General features: G+C 39.4%; 5 protein-coding genes across 5 annotated transcripts; 2 read left to right on the top strand and 3 right to left on the bottom strand.

Moving 5' to 3' along the window:
- Window positions 1-3,655: 3,655 nt before the first annotated feature.
- Window positions 3,656-5,064, bottom strand: PHYBLDRAFT_179709 (hypothetical protein). The gene is made up of 5 exons (XM_018438198.1): window positions 4,904-5,064; window positions 4,628-4,828; window positions 4,459-4,506; window positions 4,231-4,403; window positions 3,656-4,176 (listed from the first exon to the last, which is right to left on the bottom strand). The coding sequence occupies exons 1-5, from the start codon at window positions 5,043-5,045 to the stop codon at window positions 3,874-3,876; spliced, it is 867 nt and encodes a 288-aa protein (XP_018296842.1). The 5' UTR covers window positions 5,046-5,064; the 3' UTR covers window positions 3,656-3,873.
- Window positions 5,065-6,290: 1,226 nt separating this feature from the next.
- On the top strand, window positions 6,291-10,954 carry PHYBLDRAFT_163892 (hypothetical protein; the record flags this gene model as incomplete). Its single annotated transcript, XM_018434890.1, has 6 exons — window positions 6,291-6,948; window positions 7,529-7,594; window positions 8,019-8,093; window positions 8,151-8,791; window positions 8,961-9,063; window positions 9,165-10,954. The coding sequence occupies 6 exons, from the start codon at window positions 6,291-6,293 to the stop codon at window positions 10,952-10,954; spliced, it is 3,333 nt and encodes a 1,110-aa protein (XP_018296841.1).
- Window positions 10,955-11,315: 361 nt separating this feature from the next.
- Window positions 11,316-13,260, bottom strand: PHYBLDRAFT_140855 (hypothetical protein; the record flags this gene model as incomplete). Its single annotated transcript, XM_018430468.1, has 5 exons — window positions 11,316-11,901; window positions 12,019-12,492; window positions 12,547-12,893; window positions 12,970-13,034; window positions 13,176-13,260. 5 exons carry the CDS (start codon window positions 13,258-13,260, stop codon window positions 11,316-11,318), a joined length of 1,557 nt encoding a protein of 518 aa, XP_018296840.1.
- A 505-nt stretch (window positions 13,261-13,765) lies between these two features.
- PHYBLDRAFT_122178 (hypothetical protein) lies at window positions 13,766-15,717 on the top strand. Its single transcript, XM_018428854.1, has 8 exons — window positions 13,766-13,830; window positions 13,886-14,003; window positions 14,053-14,129; window positions 14,213-14,235; window positions 14,416-14,487; window positions 14,572-14,617; window positions 14,679-15,065; window positions 15,155-15,717. Exons 1-8 carry the CDS (start codon window positions 13,809-13,811, stop codon window positions 15,589-15,591), a joined length of 1,182 nt encoding a protein of 393 aa, XP_018296839.1. The 5' UTR covers window positions 13,766-13,808; the 3' UTR covers window positions 15,592-15,717.
- PHYBLDRAFT_163889 (hypothetical protein) lies at window positions 15,695-16,486 on the bottom strand (the record flags this gene model as incomplete). The annotated part of the gene is made up of 2 exons (XM_018434889.1): window positions 15,695-16,332; window positions 16,393-16,486. 2 exons carry the CDS (start codon window positions 16,484-16,486, stop codon window positions 15,695-15,697), a joined length of 732 nt encoding a protein of 243 aa, XP_018296838.1.
- Window positions 16,487-17,170: the final 684 nt, after the last annotated feature.

The raw sequence follows: 17,170 nt of genomic DNA, 5'->3' as shown, positions 1-17,170 counted from the left end.
GGGCAGTTCCTTGACAATGAGTGTCTCCTGGGCTTTTTCCTTTGCAATAACGGTCTCTTCAGGGATTTCTTTAATCAGAATCGCTTGATCTGGGGACTCTTTAACAATGATGATAGTCTCTTGAGGAACTTCTTTAACAATGACAGTAGTTTCTTCAACCTCATCTTTCAGTACAACGATGGTCTCGCCTGGATTCTCCTTGACAGCCACGACAACATCTTCAGGAAGATCCTCAGAAGAAGCAATCTTTTCAAGGACATCTTCTACTACGGCTGCAACTACAGCTGGTTCTTCTTCTTTGATAGCTTCGGCATCTTTGAGTGCGTGCTTGACAATATCTTCGGAAACTTGGGGGATATTTTCAGATACTAAAACATCTTCAGCCAGCTCTTCAAAAATAGACTCAATAACACCTGGCTCTTCTTTGGAAAGAATAACTTCTTCTTCGATATCTTCGGCCTTTGACTCTTCTTTAGTAATAGGGACAGCTGGTCCGGGTTTATCTTCAATAAATTGGGCAACTACTTTAGCTTCTTCTTCGGCGACCTTAAGAATGTCCTTAGAATCTTTTTCGATGGCAGCAACAATGATTTCAGGCTTCTCTTCAACAGCTGTGCTTGATACTTCAGGTTCTTCTATGACAACGGCAGCTACTTTTTCAACAGCTTCAGGTTCTTTTACAGCAACAACAGAAGCTTCTGGGGCTGCGATAGTCTCTTCTACAACCACTACAGACTCTTCTGGGACGGCTGTAGGCTCTTCTACAATTGCGGTAGGCTCTCCCACGGCAATCTCTGATTCCCCGGTAACAGCTGTAGGTTCTTCCGCAACAATGATAGATTCTTCTGCGGGAATTGTAGGCTCTTCTACGGCAATTTTAGGCTCTTTTGCAGCAACCGTGGAGTCTTTTACAGAAATGTTAGGCTCTTCTGTGACGACCTTGGGTTCTTCAACAACAATTGCAGGTTCTTCTGCAGCGGCTATAGGTTCTTCTGAAATGACCTTAGATTCTTCTTCAACAATTGCAGGTTCTTCTACAACGATCTTGGGCTCTTCTTCAACAACCTTGGGCTCTTCTTCAATGACCTTGGGCTCTTCTTCAATGACCTTGGGCTCTTCTTCAACAACCTTGAGCTCTTCTTCAACAACCTTGAGATCTTCTTCCACGACCTTGGGCTCTTCTTCACCGATCACAAAGTCGGCTTCAATCTTCTCTTCTAATACAATAACAGTGGCTTCAGGTTCCTCTTTAATGGCGACACTAACAGATTCGGGCTCTTCCTGAGCGTGTTCTGCAATTTTCTCAGATTCTTCCTCGATTACGTTAACATAAACCTCTGGATCCTCCTTAATAATAGAAGCAACAATTACTGGTTCCTCTTCACTGGCAACATCAGTAGCAGGAACAGGAACAGCAGCAGCCTTAAACTCCTCCTCGATGACAATTTGACCGACATTATCTTCAAGAATGCTTACAAATACTTCATCTTGCACAGCAGGGATTTCAATCTCTGGTTCCTTATCCTCAGCGATGACAGATGGTGCTTCCTTGGCAGCAGGTACTTCCTCAACAATAGTCGCGGCTTCTTCTTCAACCACGGTAGGACTGAATTCGAGTTCCTTCTCTTCTACTTTCTTCACCTGAACGATTTCGATAATCTTTTCAATCGCGGCAGGTACTGCCTGAGCGATAGTCTCTGCGGTACTCTTAATCCCAAACGTTTCAATCTCTCCATCTTCTGGCTCCTCATCAGTAATAACAGTATTAAATTTTGGCTGTGGAACATAGCTGTACAGGATATCAGCGAGATGACGAAGAGGCTCTGGAGCAGACTTTGATTCTTGGATGTCCAAAAGGCCAGACGCGATACGAGCAAAGATCTCGTCGACATCAACATACTTGTGGAAAATAGTACTCATATTAAATCGGAGCACCCGAAGTTCAAATATAACGCGCTCAAAGATCATTTGGATAGTAGGTAAGAAATGCTCGTAATAGAAATGTTGAACGTTGGCTGGGAAGTCTTTCAAGGTGGGTAAGAGATATTTGTGATAGTGAGCGTGAGCATGTTTACGGGCACCATGAATTTGTGGTAAGAGGGTTTCGTGATAGTGATTCTGAGCATTTTTACGAGCGTTATGAAGTTGTGGCAAGAGGGTTTCGTGATAATGAGTGTTGGCATTTTCACGGATAGACTTAATTTGTGGCAAGAGTTTCTCATGGTAATGCTCTTGTGCAGCTTCTGAAAGGTAGTATAACTGAGGAGAAATCTGTTCACGGTAATGCTTTTGTACAGCTTTAGCAAAGAGATTCAGTTGTGGAGAAAGCTGCTCATGGTATTGTTTCTGGGCAGCGGCAGAGAGATAGTTTATGTGTGGGGAGAGGTGCGTGGTGTAGTGCTTGTGAGCTGCATTTGTGCAGATAAGCACATGGGGCTCAACCTTGTCCTTATAGTGCTGACGTGCGATATCAGTGTAGATATCGACTTGAGGAGAAAGATGAGTGGTATATTTCTCGGTGGCCTGGTTTTTCAAGAAATCAACCTGGGATTTAGCTTCGTTTACATAAGGTTTGACTTGCTCAATGTAAGGCCGGACTTGTTCAAGGTAAGGATTGATAGGCTCAAGGTATGGCTTGACCTTCTCAAGATATTCCATTGCGTAAGGCTCTGCAGAATGCCTCAAACTCCACAGCTTCTGGTTGACAGGATCTACAACAGCGCACGCTAAGGGATAGTTGACTCGCGCATTGTCACTGCAACCGTTGCGAACTACATAGAGCATGGTTCCGGCCACGGTAGCAAGTGCCAGGCAGCGTACTGCAGAAGATCGATGGGTTCTGGACGACTATTATAGTAAAGGTAAGTCGGAAGTAAATATTTGTAAAGATGAAATCATGCTTCCACATGTTTGTGGATGGTTGTAAGTATTTTACCTTTGTGCGAGTCTCAGTAGCGGTGATTGCCTTCTGTAACACAATCCGTGAAGGTACGTATTTTGTATTAGTTCACGCTTATTTGACCTATTTAGCGAATCCCGCCGACGGAGCGGATATTGGATATATTACCTTGGTTTTCTTTGTCTTGTTCTTGGATTTGGGAGGTGGAACAGGAGTAGATGGCCCGGAGCTGGGTACTGGAAGAGGTGCTTCTTTTCTTTTTGGTGGTGGAGTAGGAGGGTTATCCACGAGCTGAGACTTGAGAGCTGCCGACAACATAAAATGACGCGTTTTTATATAGAAAAAAATAAATGCTTTCTTGTTAGGACTTACAGGTATTTGTAGCTGTTTTCTTGGACGTTGAGCGTTTGGGTGGTGGGGAAGGCGGGAGAGAAGCAGAAGATGTGGATGGGGCAGGAGAAGCTGGCTTACGAGTGCCGTTTTGCTTTGCCGTTGTATTTTGATTAGTATGTTTCTTTGCCATATTGTTAGTAAAGAGAAGAAGGTGAAAAAGGCAGATTGATCGCACTTTATAATGAGATCCAAAAAAAAACTTTGGCCCGTCACAGCTATGTATTCCATTTAAAATGGAATCCCATTGAGCAGAATTTCATGAGCTTTTTTTTTTGCTTTAAATAAATACATCTTTAAATTTTCTCATTTACACATTGTATACATAAATATATATATATGGGTTCTCACTTTACATATGATTTTATATTTAAAAATATTTATATTTTTATATCTTTAATATCTTTATAATTTGATAAAATCAATGGTTATATAAATGTTTTGGATTCGATTACGGTTCGGATCCTTCCGTCCGTCATTAAAGCTCCACATTAGCCCCGAGAATGATGGGTGAGCGGTGAATCTTTCTTTCTATTTTAATAATATGATATTTGTATGGTAGAAGTTTGAGAGCATAATTTCTGTCATGGGCCTTTAACCTTTGCCTTGTCATTGATTCCCAGCTGGCGAACCTTTTCTATTAATCCATTCATAGAATCATGCAGTTTTTGCACCTTGATTTCTGCTTCTTCTGGGGTGGTTGGTCTATCATTCATGTGAAGATTTGAAAATTGGGCTGCAATACCCGAAATGACTTCGGAAAGACCATCGTCATCTGCATTTGCGAACAAGAAGTCAGACAGACCATGAGTAGAAGACAAGTGTCGAGGAGACCCAAATGTGGTGATATGTTTGTTGGATAGGTGTGTTACCAGCACTTCTGTGATCTACAGCGATGTATTCAATAATAACAAGCAAGACCCTCTCGAAGCAGCACTTACCGATTCCAGATCGCCGTATTCACTCTGTGCACTAGAAGACATCCTCCTCTCCTCAAACCTTCCATTAGATGCTCGTTGGATTAATTGTTGTGTTAAACGAAGGTTGTCCAGCTTCAGTTTTGCCAGTAAAAGGGGTGTCAGTCGAAAGGGATCCGAGGCAGGTACGCTTGCCCCTGATGAATAGCTATATTAATATATGGTACTGAAATGATAATAGGATGTGTTTACCATGCTCTAGTAAAAGAAGAACACATTGTACATTGTTGGCCAGTACAGCTAAAAGGAAGGCAAAAGTTAGTAAAGCGTTGAAAAACCAAACATAAATTCCGCAATCTAATAAATCAGATATAATAACATAATAGAATAAGAAAGTATAAGAAAGCATGCAAAGATTTACCCATATGCATAGGTTGAAGTCCATCAATGTCGCCAACACCATTATTCACATCTGAACCCGCAAGGATCAAAACCTTTGCCAATTCTGTTGCTTCTCCTAAATCATCCTGTCTTCCACAGGCAATGTGTAATGGTGTCCGTAGATACTTGTCTCGGATGGTGTCTGGATTAAGCTCAGGAAGGGCAGTTAAAAGGCGACTCACTGGACAATTATAGATGAGTTTTGGAATGTGGGGGATTACTAATCTCCATCCTTTATTTAGTCTTCTTCAGTTACCTTCTTCTGCTGTTTTTCGTGCGCATGCGTCTAGGAGAAGAGAATCTGATGGTGAAAGTTGAAGCAGATCTCGCAGTTTATCTGTATGGCGAGTCCGGTGTGATTGGAATGACTTTGTGATGCGATGGTTGCCGCTTTGCATAACAACAATAGGAACAAATGTCGGGCGTCTTTCACATTAAAGAGCGTACAATGCAAGAACTCGCTATCTGCACTAGAGTGACGTTGCTCCGCTAAGGCATGTGTTCACGTGCCATTTCGTCATTAAGATAGGTAAAGGCCAAGTTTTCTTTTGGATTTCCTTTTCTTTTTTTGTTTCTTACAAAGAAGTTGTCTGTTTGGCATGTGCCTATACTTCTTCTGTCTATGCATGTATATATATTTATGAGCATTTAATTATAAATTAGATATATGAAAATATTGTTAATTGTTAATATCTCTCTCTATATATATATTTTATATTTTATATTAGAGAAAACAAAGAAAATTAATAAATAAATTGAAACAAGTAATTTTGTGACGGTTATAAAGCCAAAAGACACTATGGATCATATATCAGCCATAATTTTTATGTGCCATTAATTTTGCCGTATAAGAAAAAAAAAGCTATCTTTGTAGAGGGAATAGTCGATTATTTCTTAACTTATATGATTAGTGATTTTGTACTATTGTTAATTAGGAAATATTTGACCTTTTATATATATATAGCTTGAGTATATAGAGCATCTGTTAAAGTCATGAGCATCAAAAATATCTATTGAATGACTTGTAATGCTGACCACTTTTTAGTCCAATGAACAAGGTAGTGCCTCTAGTTCGATTAAATGACTCTACACAAAAGGTTTCAAACAGCCAATGGACAGACAGAGTTATTTGGGTTTATAATAGAAAGGCACCTCTGAAATCAATGGGTGCCTGGTTCAATTGAATGGCTTGACAATATTAGAATTTGTATAGTTGTATATTATCAAACAAAGTCATTAATATTCTGTCTCTTGAATGACCGGAATACACAATGGGACGAATGGGAAAAAGAGGCAAGGACTATAGTCAGTAATGCGTGATAATATATTTGGTTTGCTTCTAAAGCTTATTATTCATGACGACAGTCTTGAGGAAGAATGGGCGGCTGTCAAAGGAATTGGCGGTACGATTCATATCACAAGATTCAAAAAAAAATTAACACCAAAGAACAACAGGGAATCGTGTATTTAATTCCTTCAAAGGGCCTCGGTCTCGGATTCGGAGGTCTATCTAATCTACAGAATATATATATATATATTTTATTTAAACTTTTTTTTTTTTTAAAAAAAAAACAAAAAAACAAAAGAGACCTGTTTATTTGCTTTCTTCCTTCAATAACCTTTAACAGATTTCCCAACAAAAAATGACCCTCAAAAAACCAAATACTCCTTTGACACCAGTTCAAAGTCCCTCAGACCTCTTTTCATCCATCAGATCGCGACTTTCACCACCATATCTTCCCCTATCTTCCGATGACAGCCAAACAAAGCGTCTAGAAAACCGACACTGGAGACTATGGTTTCGCAAGTCAGGGATAGATATCAAACCAACAACAATTTCCCCAATCACACCTCCTTATTCATTAGAAGATATCCCACGCTCGTCTACCACACAGCCAATGCAAAATATTGTGCCAATTAAACCACCAGATATCCAGATTAGCCTTGAACATGAAAACGATAAGGAAGATGGCGATAGAGAGGATGACGATGAGACCGTATTTGACGAAGACAATCCAAACGCAATAAGTTCACACGATGCTTCGATTGTTTTCACCAAACAAATACCTCAAAAAGTCTGTCGAAAATCTCTCCTTACTATTTTACTCAGTCAGAAGATGCCTACACCACTAGTTCTTGTTTCTAGAAGTACAGTCCCCAACACCCAAGTGTCATCTCTTGTCTCCAAAGCAAAACTTATTCAGAATTCGAATACTTGCCTTCACAGTAGTCTTGTACGGTCCTCAGAATGGAGATCTCAGACAAACGCTCACCCTACCCAGATGCCCCTCTTAGAAGCATGTGAAGACAAATCAATCAATACCACGCCTTATGATCAGCCCTGGATTGATAGTTTTCGGTGCTGGTAGCCAAGTCTCTGTCTTTTATTTTATCATACCCCTTTGTCTATACTCAAAACTATATTCTGATATATATATCTATATCTATATACACATATTTAATTTATTTTTATAATATAAGATAAGTAAGATAATTATGCACAGCCTACTGCTAAACCATTCACTATTATCGAAAGTCATACGTGTGCAGGATCATACTGCATATATTCATCAGTTAAAAATATATTTCTTGTCCATAAATAAATTCCAGTGAACCATCTGATACAAAAGGATTCTTACTTTACTTTATTTTATTTTACAAGCCATCTAATACAACACATACGCACAGACATAAATAGATGTATATTGCTATAAATACCAATATCAAATCAGTATGGTTTTTTCCACAACTTAATGCATATTTGAATTGCCACATAGCTCACAAGTAATACCAAAAACTATAATCGCAATAAAAATCACATAAATGAAGCACTCAAAATTCCAAATATATATTCTAATATTAATAAAATAATAATCTGTAGCACTAAAGCCATTGCTTCAAACATGCAATAACCCAAACAGAAAGTACTACGAGAGTCGGACAAAGGGTGGGAAGCCAACCTTGACTATTTCTTCCACGCGGAAAAAGTGGTAATTTGGTAAATTACCCAATCATCCATATTAGCTTCTATTCATTGCTCGTGCTTTTTTTGCCAAATACAATTTTTACAAACGAACCCAAACTTTTGAAAGCTCGCCACTTGTCCTTTAACTTTATACATACTATTATTAATATTTTAAACAAACTGGCCTTGTCAGCCAAGCCATCTCTCCCTTTCCATTCATTCATTAACTCATTGACTTTGTTGGCCCACTTACTCCATTCCTTACTAGCCAACATACAAATACAAACGGACACACAAGCCTATCTTTATATCACTATTATTCTCAAGCAGAATTTCGTTGTGAATTCTTCTTTCCTAAGTCTTTAATTTTATTTATTTATTTATTTATTTGTTTTTTGGTCCAAAGAAACACTTTCCAAAAAGACACACCCACAAATACACATTCATAATTATACCCAATCCTCTGTTGTCATGGCCAGAGGTAAAATCTCGACCTTTTTGCTTTGTTTATTTAGCTCTAGTGGCTATTATTGATTAGTTTGCCCAAATATAGCCGATGTGCGCTACATCTGTCAACGTGCTGCCAACGCCATCATCTCCGAGATCGGCCCATATCGAGTCTCGACAGATGCACTACAAGCAATAAACCTTTTTCTCGACGAATTTCTCGTTCTCCTTCTTACGTCTTCAGCATCGCTCGATCTTTCACGCATCAAATCAGTAGTCTTTACACTCTTACCCTCAACTCTGGGAAAGAATGCAATTGTAGAAGCTGAATTAGAAGTAAAGACGTTTACCGAAACTGAAACAATTGACTATGAAGCCTATGAGCGTATGCGACTCCTAGGCCAATCAGAACCCTTTCCTACTCAAACTGTATTGCCGTGCCTGAGAGATAAATGTTTTGAGTTTTGCACGCTTGCTGACAAAGAGGATCAGCAGCAATGGATGGCACTCAAAGCGAAACCACCAAGCGATATTATTATTTCACCTATGGTGGCAATTTATGTCACAACAGTACTTGAACATATGGCTGAGTATATTCTCACAGGTGTTGTAATTGCAGCAGAACATGAAGATACTGAGTACGTGCGAATTAAGGAAGTATTTTTGGCCCTTATTGATGATGTCCAAGTTGGCGATGTCTTTTATCGCATGGATATGCGCGAAAAGATGGAGGTGAGCCTTGTAGATTAATATATATATTTAAGCCAAAAAAAAACAAAAATTAAATCTTTATATCATAAAACAAACAACTTGTCGAATTACACTGTGTATAAATCAATTATTATTTCAAGTGGTGATTTTGCGGGATATGCATATTTATCTCTGCATTGTTTATTGTTAGAAACGTGCAATAACACTTGGCTATCGACCAAGAAACTCAATGACACCTTCTCGTACTTCAAGTCCTACTCCTTCGCGTAAACAGAACTTTTTACCTGATGCCAGTAAGAATAATCTTTGAACAAAATATAAAATAAATCTAACAAGTATTTTATCTATAAATCATTTTTTTATATAAAATAATAATAATTATATATACATATAGTGAGCGAAAGTGTCAATGGGAGCTTCATGGATATTTCTTTTGATGATATGGATCTCGGTTACGATGATGATCGCACAATTGCCAGTCGACCCAACACACCTTTTCGTCCAAATTCTGTAATAACACAAAATAACAATAATACTACCAGTACTTTTTACGGCGTACAATCCACCCAAAAAAAGGCCTATAAAGTATTCAAAAAAGATGAATCCAACACCCTTGATGTCCCCGAAGGACCAAGTTCATATGATCCCGATGCTCCAGCAATGAATTTTGAAGACCTGATCCGTTCAGGATCAACAGTTCGTGTCTCACTAACGCCTAACCGTCTCCGATCAATTGAGGTCAAAGATCTTGCTGCTGTCCAACCACCCGAATCCCCATCCTGGGAACGCCGATCCACCACCCTTCCCCGTATTTCTACACCCCCAGCGCCTCGCCCTGAGATGCCATTTATTCAATCTCCGTTGGAGATGCCCGAGGAATCTATTCATCCTACAGCACCGCCAATCATAGAAGACCCAACTCCAGAAGCTCGATTTGAGAATCCGCGCGAAGCTCCTAAACCACCTCAACACAAGCAGGCAGCTGTGGTAACACCTTCACGCTCAAAAAGGAAGCAATCACTTGACAGAGTTCCAGAGGAACCAAAGAAGATTGACGAGCCAATTTTGCGACGTGGTAGTATGAGTAGTCGAAAGAGCCGAGAAAATCTTCGTCGTCAGCGTGAAAAAGACGAAGAGTATCAATTACAGCAGCAGCAAAAACCTCAAGAAAACCAACAGGATCAACCACAACAACAGCCACAACAAGATCAACAAAGCGTCACTCCTTCTATTCCATCTCCTTCACTTTCTCACCAAGACAGCCCAACTGTTGTTGTACACACACCTGTTCCTGAGAATGTAATTTCTACTGCTCCTGAACCTACACCTACACCCGCAACAAGTACCGAGCGTCAGACCAAGGTTCATCGCAAGGGTTCATTTAAAAAGTCGTCAAAGGCTCACAAATCAACTCCTGACTTGAGTATCCATCGGGACTCTGACACTTCTTCTGTTGACACAGCATCACTCACTCCTCGCCCGGAGCGCCCATCGATGAGTGTAGCCAAACGAGCATCTGTACTTGCCAGCCGTCGTCAATCAGCTCATGAAGACGGCATGGACCGTCAACCCGTCCGCCTCTCGACCGCTGGTTCGGTTGGTTTATCAATCAAGGCTTGGGATGAAATTTCTAAGCAAAAACTTCAGAAGGAAGAAGAGGAGCCCAAAGAAAAGCGACGTTCAATGATCCACCAGTGGCGGGAAAAGATTGACTCTGAAGATGATTCGGATGCTTCTTCTCGTCGCAAAGAAAGTGCTGTTTTAGACAAGGTCTTGAAGTTTGAACAAGTCAGCTCGCTCGATGACTATAGAGCATCGTATGTGTCTCGTCGCGAACGTTTCTTGTATCTCCAGAGAGATCCTATTGCTCTTGAGCGCAAGAAGCCAACTCCCGTCAGACAACCTCGTGGCATTGACGCATCTGTGCAAACTGAAACAGTAGTACCTATTGTTGCTGTCAGAAAAACAGGTGGAAACTTTGGTGATGATGATACTTTGACTTCTGCACCAATGCTTATGTTGACTACTGAAGATGGTAATGGTCGTGCTCTTGATAGAGCTGATTTAGATAGCGAACATGGCATGGTCGATGGTGACGAAGAATGGTTCTTACAGGACGATGAATGGGAGGATGTACAGGATCAGGAAAGTGCTGTTGTCGATTGGCTTCTCGGTGAAGCGTAATAAATACATATTCGCTTAATAAAATAAAATACAGCCTTAATCCTTTTCCTTAGAAAACTAAACGCACATACACATACACATATATAATATATATACAGATAATATATAATACATTCATATTTTGCTTATTACTATCATTATTAATGAAAACTTTTTTTTTGAAAATATTCGTTTGCATATCTGCACTTGATCGGTTACAGTTAAATGTCATATTTATATGTATGCAATTTTGAATTTATTTGTGGAAGATTTGATATACACAATGTATGAAAGTTATTTTTGAAAGAAATAGTGCTCTAGTCAGTTAAGCTCCATATTATTTACACAGTACCTTATCACACTTTCTTTTTCATAGTTTTAGTTAAAGTGGAATATTCATTGCAGCAAATACAGCACTTAATCGTCGGTTGAAACAGAGAGATTTCTGGGAAAGACAGTTAGGGCAGACGACATGTTTGCGTTCAATCATAGGTTTTAAGCACTTTTCGCAAAAGTTATAGTCGCATCGAGTGCAGTGAAGCGATTCGGCTTTAACCAAAGGAATGTTAAGTCCGTCTCGATATACTGGGTCGGCTTGACGGCATTTTTGCTCATTACAAATCATGCATTGAAACTCGGGTTGTGTCAAGGCATTTTCGATAAATGTAAGGTGGTCTTTGATGTTGTATTCTTTTTGATAGTTCAAATCAATCAATCTCATCCAGATGCGTTTGTTCATTTGATCGCCTATCACTGCTTTCCATATAGCATGTGTTGGTATATATGTACCAGAACTTATATTAGTGCGTCTGATGGGTTCACTTGCGTCCTCTTGATCCATTTTTCGCATTGAGGGTCGGTAGCTATTTGTCAGATGAAGTTTCTTGTAACCAGGATCAGGAACAAGAAATTTGAGAATTGAACGAAATCCTAACAGTTGTTGTATACGTTCTTCATTTGGCTCCTGTCTAAGAATCCTTTTACAATGTCGCCTTATGAATGCCCCCCGTAAAAAAATCAATCAATAAATCAGAGATATTTAGTACTTTGAGAAAATTGATAAAAAAATAAAATAATATATAGACTTATCTTCAACGGTCCATGGAGCAGGCGAAGGATCATCTCGCTTCAAATGGAATCTCCAGACTTTGTGGCCTGTGTAGCCTATCTCAGACCAGTAGCGTGTAATTTTATAGATTCCATCATAACGATATCCTTGGCTGGGACCATACGATCTTTCGAGTCGGCCAGACTTTTGGGCGTTTTTCGATAGATTGTAGCCTCGGACGACACGAATTGGAGCGCTATCCTTCCACGCGTCCCCAGAATCTCCGCCAGTTATAGTGTTGAGGCGTACATTGCATGACTTGGCCAATAATAGATTCGATCGAGTGAGGTCTTGGTCAAAGGTTTGTATGAGATCGCTTCCACTACGGCCACCGCTTCCGGTGTATACAAATTCATCACCTTGGTCCTCATCTTCTGGATATTCGCCTGACATCACAATAGAGACCACGTAACCCATAGACTGTGATCCTGAGATCCCTGCAATGGGTGGTCTAAGACAAATATATTGATAAGATATGGTGTCTATACTCTAAGCTTCTGCTTACCTATGGACTCCAATCGAGCTCATAGTCATCCTCATATCAACACAGTATCCTACTGGTACGTGAGGAAGAGGGCCTTGATGTTCAGCTGGGACTATGTTCAACCCAGTTTTTCCTGCAATTGGGTTGGTTGACCATTGTACAGGAATCCTGCGTTTGTATCTTCCAGACGGGGAGATAAGGTCAATGCGTTCTACACTTCTAGAAAATCCTGAAGTTGCTTTCATTTTAGTGGGGCCAAAAGGAAAATCAGCGGCAGGCTGTTTGATTCTTGGTGAAAGAGTTGCTTTTTGTGATAAAGGACGAGGTACGACAGTAGGAAATTCAGGTGTTGAATCAATTGGCTCCGTCTACAATTTTTTTTTGAGACAAATGAAAAGTAAAAAATAATAATAAATAAATAATATAAATGAAAGAAAAGGTAACCTTTATGTCGTTTGAGATATTTATTTGGACCACTGGAGAAGAAGTCTGTTCAATGTTGGTTGGTGCTTCATTGTTTTATTGGTATTTATATACAATGTTGGTTGGTTGGTTGGTTGTTTTTGATTTATTTGTTTTTTTTTTCATTTTATGTATCAGTGATTTATTTAAATATTGATATCATTTGTTTAAAAAGCTAAAGCTGTTACCGAGTTGTTGTTTTAAAGGAATCACTCTAATTGTATCTCCTGTCTTGAGATTGTAATCTTCAATTAATCTGCCATGATTAACCATTTCCTATTGTACTCATTAGTGTTATGTACTAAACTTTAATACTATTTACAATGTTGTCATTTGGGACTAGTATGAAGGAATCTTGATCTAATCTCCATTTAGCAGTAATGTATTGTTTTAATTGAGAGACAGTGATGTTTCTAGTAGAGAGATCCAAGGATATATATCGATTGGAGGGGTGTTGTATAATAAGACGCATCATTATGGTTTTGGATTATAAAGTTTTCTCCCTCTCTATTTTGGCTGTAACACGATGCTCACAATATAACAGAAAGTAAAGATGAACACAATTTACTCTTGATCTTGAAACCCCTATAATTTAAAAATAAAGTATTTTATTTGTAAAGAAAAAAAAAACTTTTAATTTTGGTTAGCAAGTGGGAAATGACTCTTGAAATGGAAATTCTATAATTATTATTTTATTATTTTTGGAAATTACAAAGTGCTAAGCGAATCCATTTGAAGTTCTTTGGACCTTTTTCTCTCTTTTGCTTTCTTCTTTCTCTCTAGCTCTCCACACATTTCTACAACCCTATACCACTTCAAAGATGTTGCGCAACTCTACCTGGCGTAAGTCTTGTTATTCAAGTTGGCCAAGGATATTAACCCCTATGCATTCAATCAGGTCTTGACGAAACCAACCTGGCCAACTTTGGCTCAGACTTAGAACACGCTCAACGTAAAGAAGAAGCCGAGCTTGAAGAAGTCTGGAGTTATGAAGGCACCCCTATTGGGAATGAAACGTAAGTCTGCAATAGCTCTACTTGAAGGCTCTAATAGGTTTGATTGTAGTGGAATGTTTATTTGGCGTGTTCAGAACTTTGGTCTTGTTCGTGTTCCTGAAAAACAATATGGCCAATTTTATCAAGGTACCGTCATATATATATATCTGCATATGCTCATATTACATTATGTTGTATTGTATTTTAATCTTTATACCATATATCTGTAGGCGACAGCTATATTCTCTTAAAGGTAAAACATCACATCAGCACAGTCAAAGTCTTTGGTCATTGTACTTTGATAGCATGGCATGACACAACATAGCATAGCATAAACGGCATTTTATAGTTTATCGAGTTTGGGTTTAATAGGAACAAATCAAATGGAGATTGATTTTATTTTATTTTATTGTATTTTATTTTTTCGGCTTAGACCACTACTAAGCCTGGTTCTGACAGTCTTGTGCATCACATTCATTTCTGGCTGGGCAATGAAACTTCACAGGTAACGCCAAAAGAAGTTTTTAGGCACATCTTTTAGAGTCCATAATGCTAATGGGCCAAGAAAAATTATAATAACAATAATTAGGATGAGGCAGGAACAGCTGCTTACAAGACCGTCAAGTTGGATGATTGTAAGCAACAAAGCCAATGAAAGAAAAATCTAAAATTTAAAACTAACATACAAAAAAAAAGTCCTCGATGGTTTGGCTGTTCAGCACCGTGAGATCCAAAACAGGGAATCAAGTCTATTCAAGAGCTACTTCCCTTCATTGACATATCTCCAGGGTGGCTTTGAGAGTGGATTTAATCACGTGGAAGATGAAGAATTGCCGACACGTCTGCTGCGTGTCCTGAGACCATCCAGACTTGAGAACAGTCGGACCCACAATGCTGTCGTGATCTCCCAGGTGTCTTTGAGCTACGAGAGTTTGAGTTCCCAGGCCGTATTTGTACTCGATACTGGAGATATTGTCTATCAATGGCAAGGCAGTCACGCAAAGGGCGTTGAGCGAGCAAAGGCAGCAGAGTTTATCGCTCAGTTGCTGGGCGAGCGTGGAAGAGGCGAAATGGTCGTGGTTGGTAAGTAAAGTAGTACAGCTTCTTAAAAGAAAAGCCGAGAAGCTCACAAGACGTTTGTTGTGTGTGTATGTATGTGTATGTGTATATAGAGCAGGGATCGGGAGGTGAAAATATATTTTTTGAAAAATTGGGCTCAAGTGGTCCTATTGAAGAACATGAAGCAGAGATCGAACAAGAAGAAGAAGAAGAAGAAGAAAAAGAAGAAGAAGTCACAAAACAGTTGATGTGCCTCAGCAGTTCGGGACCTTTTGGTTTAGGACATCTTCACTTTGACTTGGTCGCCAAGGACACCATCACGCGTGACATGTTTGACAGTCAACACGTGTATGTGTTCGATGTTGGTCACCAGGTTTATACTTGGATTGGAAAGCAGGCAGGCCGTAAGGAACGTAAACGCGGACTTCAATATGCCCAGGATTACATTAAGCACTCCGGAAAGAGTCCCTTCACTCCCATTTGTCGTGTAATGGAAGGCGCTGAAGATGAGTTATTTGAAAGCTCACTTGAAGGCTGGCAAGGATGGTAGAAATAGTGTATATACATGATATATATATTTTAATATTGTTTTTTGTTTTATATATCTTACTTTATGTATAAAAATTAAATAATTATTATCATTATCATTATTATTAAATATGAAAATTTTCTAGCCAACCCATGCCCGGCCTTGATGTAAAGGAAGAGTGATTGTCTTGTATTTGTTCTGAAATTAGATGTCTTATGCTCTCTGCAGGGTGGCGTAGAAATGAGGTGGTTTGAGGGTGAATTGGGGTAAGAACGGCACTGGCAATTTTACTATGTTTGAGTGTAAATGGTGTTCGATTCTCTTTTTGGTCGCAGAGTTTTTGGTCGCAAAGGGCAGCCGACAAAAGTGAACGACGGACAACGGGCCGGGGTGGCTGGGTTTTGATGAAGCAATTCTCGATTCGCTTGATTGGGATAATAAACTCGTCGTCGTCCCAGTCACTCTCGCTTTCATCGTCTAGGTCTTCATCGCAACTGTCTTCCTCTTCTTCCTCTTCATCTTCATCCAAGACTGGGGTGGTGGTGCGTGAACACTCTGAATGAGGTGTGGTCATTGGGGTCGGAGAGAAGGATTCGTGCCACCCGTCAGACACAGGTGACAGAGTGGAGATGAATCGCTGGATATTTGGCGGACTCCTGGCTTGTTGATCAGCTGGTAGGCCAACTGAATGGTGCCACAACCGCCAACACATGTTTTCAAGTCGTCGACCATGTTCAATCTGTTGCTTGCATTTTGAGAACACTAGGAGCTATTAGTGAATTTCACCTCCTTTTTGTATTGAAATAACTAAGAGGTGCTTACTCTGCCACATCTTTGTCATATCTTCACCACCAAGGCTAGGAAATTTCTCTAATGTAGGCATCGATAGTGAAAGTATTGGTTCACTGACGTTCATCTTTTTTTTTGGAAAATAAAATAAAGATAGAGATTAAGAAGGGTGAAAATACAAAATAGATCAGTTTTTATAGCAAAAGCACATTCTTTAGAGTCACGCTTCAATGGACACATGGGAGTAACGCCAGTTCTTCTTTCCATCCTGCCTGACCAACTGGCATAGCAACAGACAACCCATGTGACCTTTGCCACTATAAGTGTCACACAATTACTGTGATGGAAGCAGGGCACGGACCTTTGTTACCAGGGTTCCCGACCAAAAAAAGAACAAGCAAAAAAAAACTATTGTTATTTTGGCGTCCTTTATTGCTATGTACCTTTTTAGTAGTTTATTTATTGCTGGGCAACAAAGACCTGTCAATTTGTCATTGACTCCAAAAAAAACAGAGGAATTGTAATTATAATTATAATTATTCTGTGGACATGTGTGCTCAACAAGAAGTATTCTTTTCAGCCTCCAAAATTTCCTCTACGCACATAGTCAGTATATAATTTGTTCTCATAATAAAGTAGTACAGTCATTTCTTGCCATAATTTATACTTTTTGGATTTCATAAATATACGTAGATCTCTTACTAAGATTGAGGATCTACATCGATAAGAAACTAAGCATTGCTTACATACTCTTTCTATCTGGGAAGCTGTCAGAATGAACTCCTTTTTTTTGTTTAAATAGAGGCTCTGC

The sequence above is a fragment of the Phycomyces blakesleeanus genome (genome assembly GCF_001638985.1).
Source record: "Phycomyces blakesleeanus NRRL 1555(-) unplaced genomic scaffold PHYBLscaffold_3, whole genome shotgun sequence".
NCBI lineage: Eukaryota > Fungi > Mucoromycota > Mucoromycetes > Mucorales > Phycomycetaceae > Phycomyces > Phycomyces blakesleeanus.
The sequence above is the reverse complement of the archived record's forward strand: the minus strand, read 5'-3'. Positions and strand labels throughout refer to the sequence as shown.

What these genes read in the sequence shown, in the direction of transcription:
- PHYBLDRAFT_179709 (XM_018438198.1), bottom strand. Translation starts at nt 5,045, where the DNA reads ATGCAAAGCGGCAACCATCGCATCACAAAGTCATTCCAATCACACCGG. An exon ending in ACGAAAAACAGCAGAAGAAG is followed by an intron (nt 4,829 to 4,903) that starts GTAACTGAAGAA and finishes ATAATTGTCCAG; the next exon opens with TGAGTCGCCTTTTAACTGCC. An exon ending in ACTTCAACCTATGCATATGG is followed by an intron (nt 4,507 to 4,627) that starts GTAAATCTTTGC and finishes CCTTCCTTTTAG; the next exon opens with CTGTACTGGCCAACAATGTA.
- PHYBLDRAFT_122178 (XM_018428854.1), top strand. Translation starts at nt 13,809, where the DNA reads ATGTTGCGCAACTCTACCTGGC. An exon ending in GTTGCGCAACTCTACCTGGC is followed by an intron (nt 13,831 to 13,885) that starts GTAAGTCTTGTT and finishes GCATTCAATCAG; the next exon opens with GTCTTGACGAAACCAACCTG. An exon ending in GACCGTCAAGTTGGATGATT is followed by an intron (nt 14,618 to 14,678) that starts GTAAGCAACAAA and finishes ACAAAAAAAAAG; the next exon opens with TCCTCGATGGTTTGGCTGTT.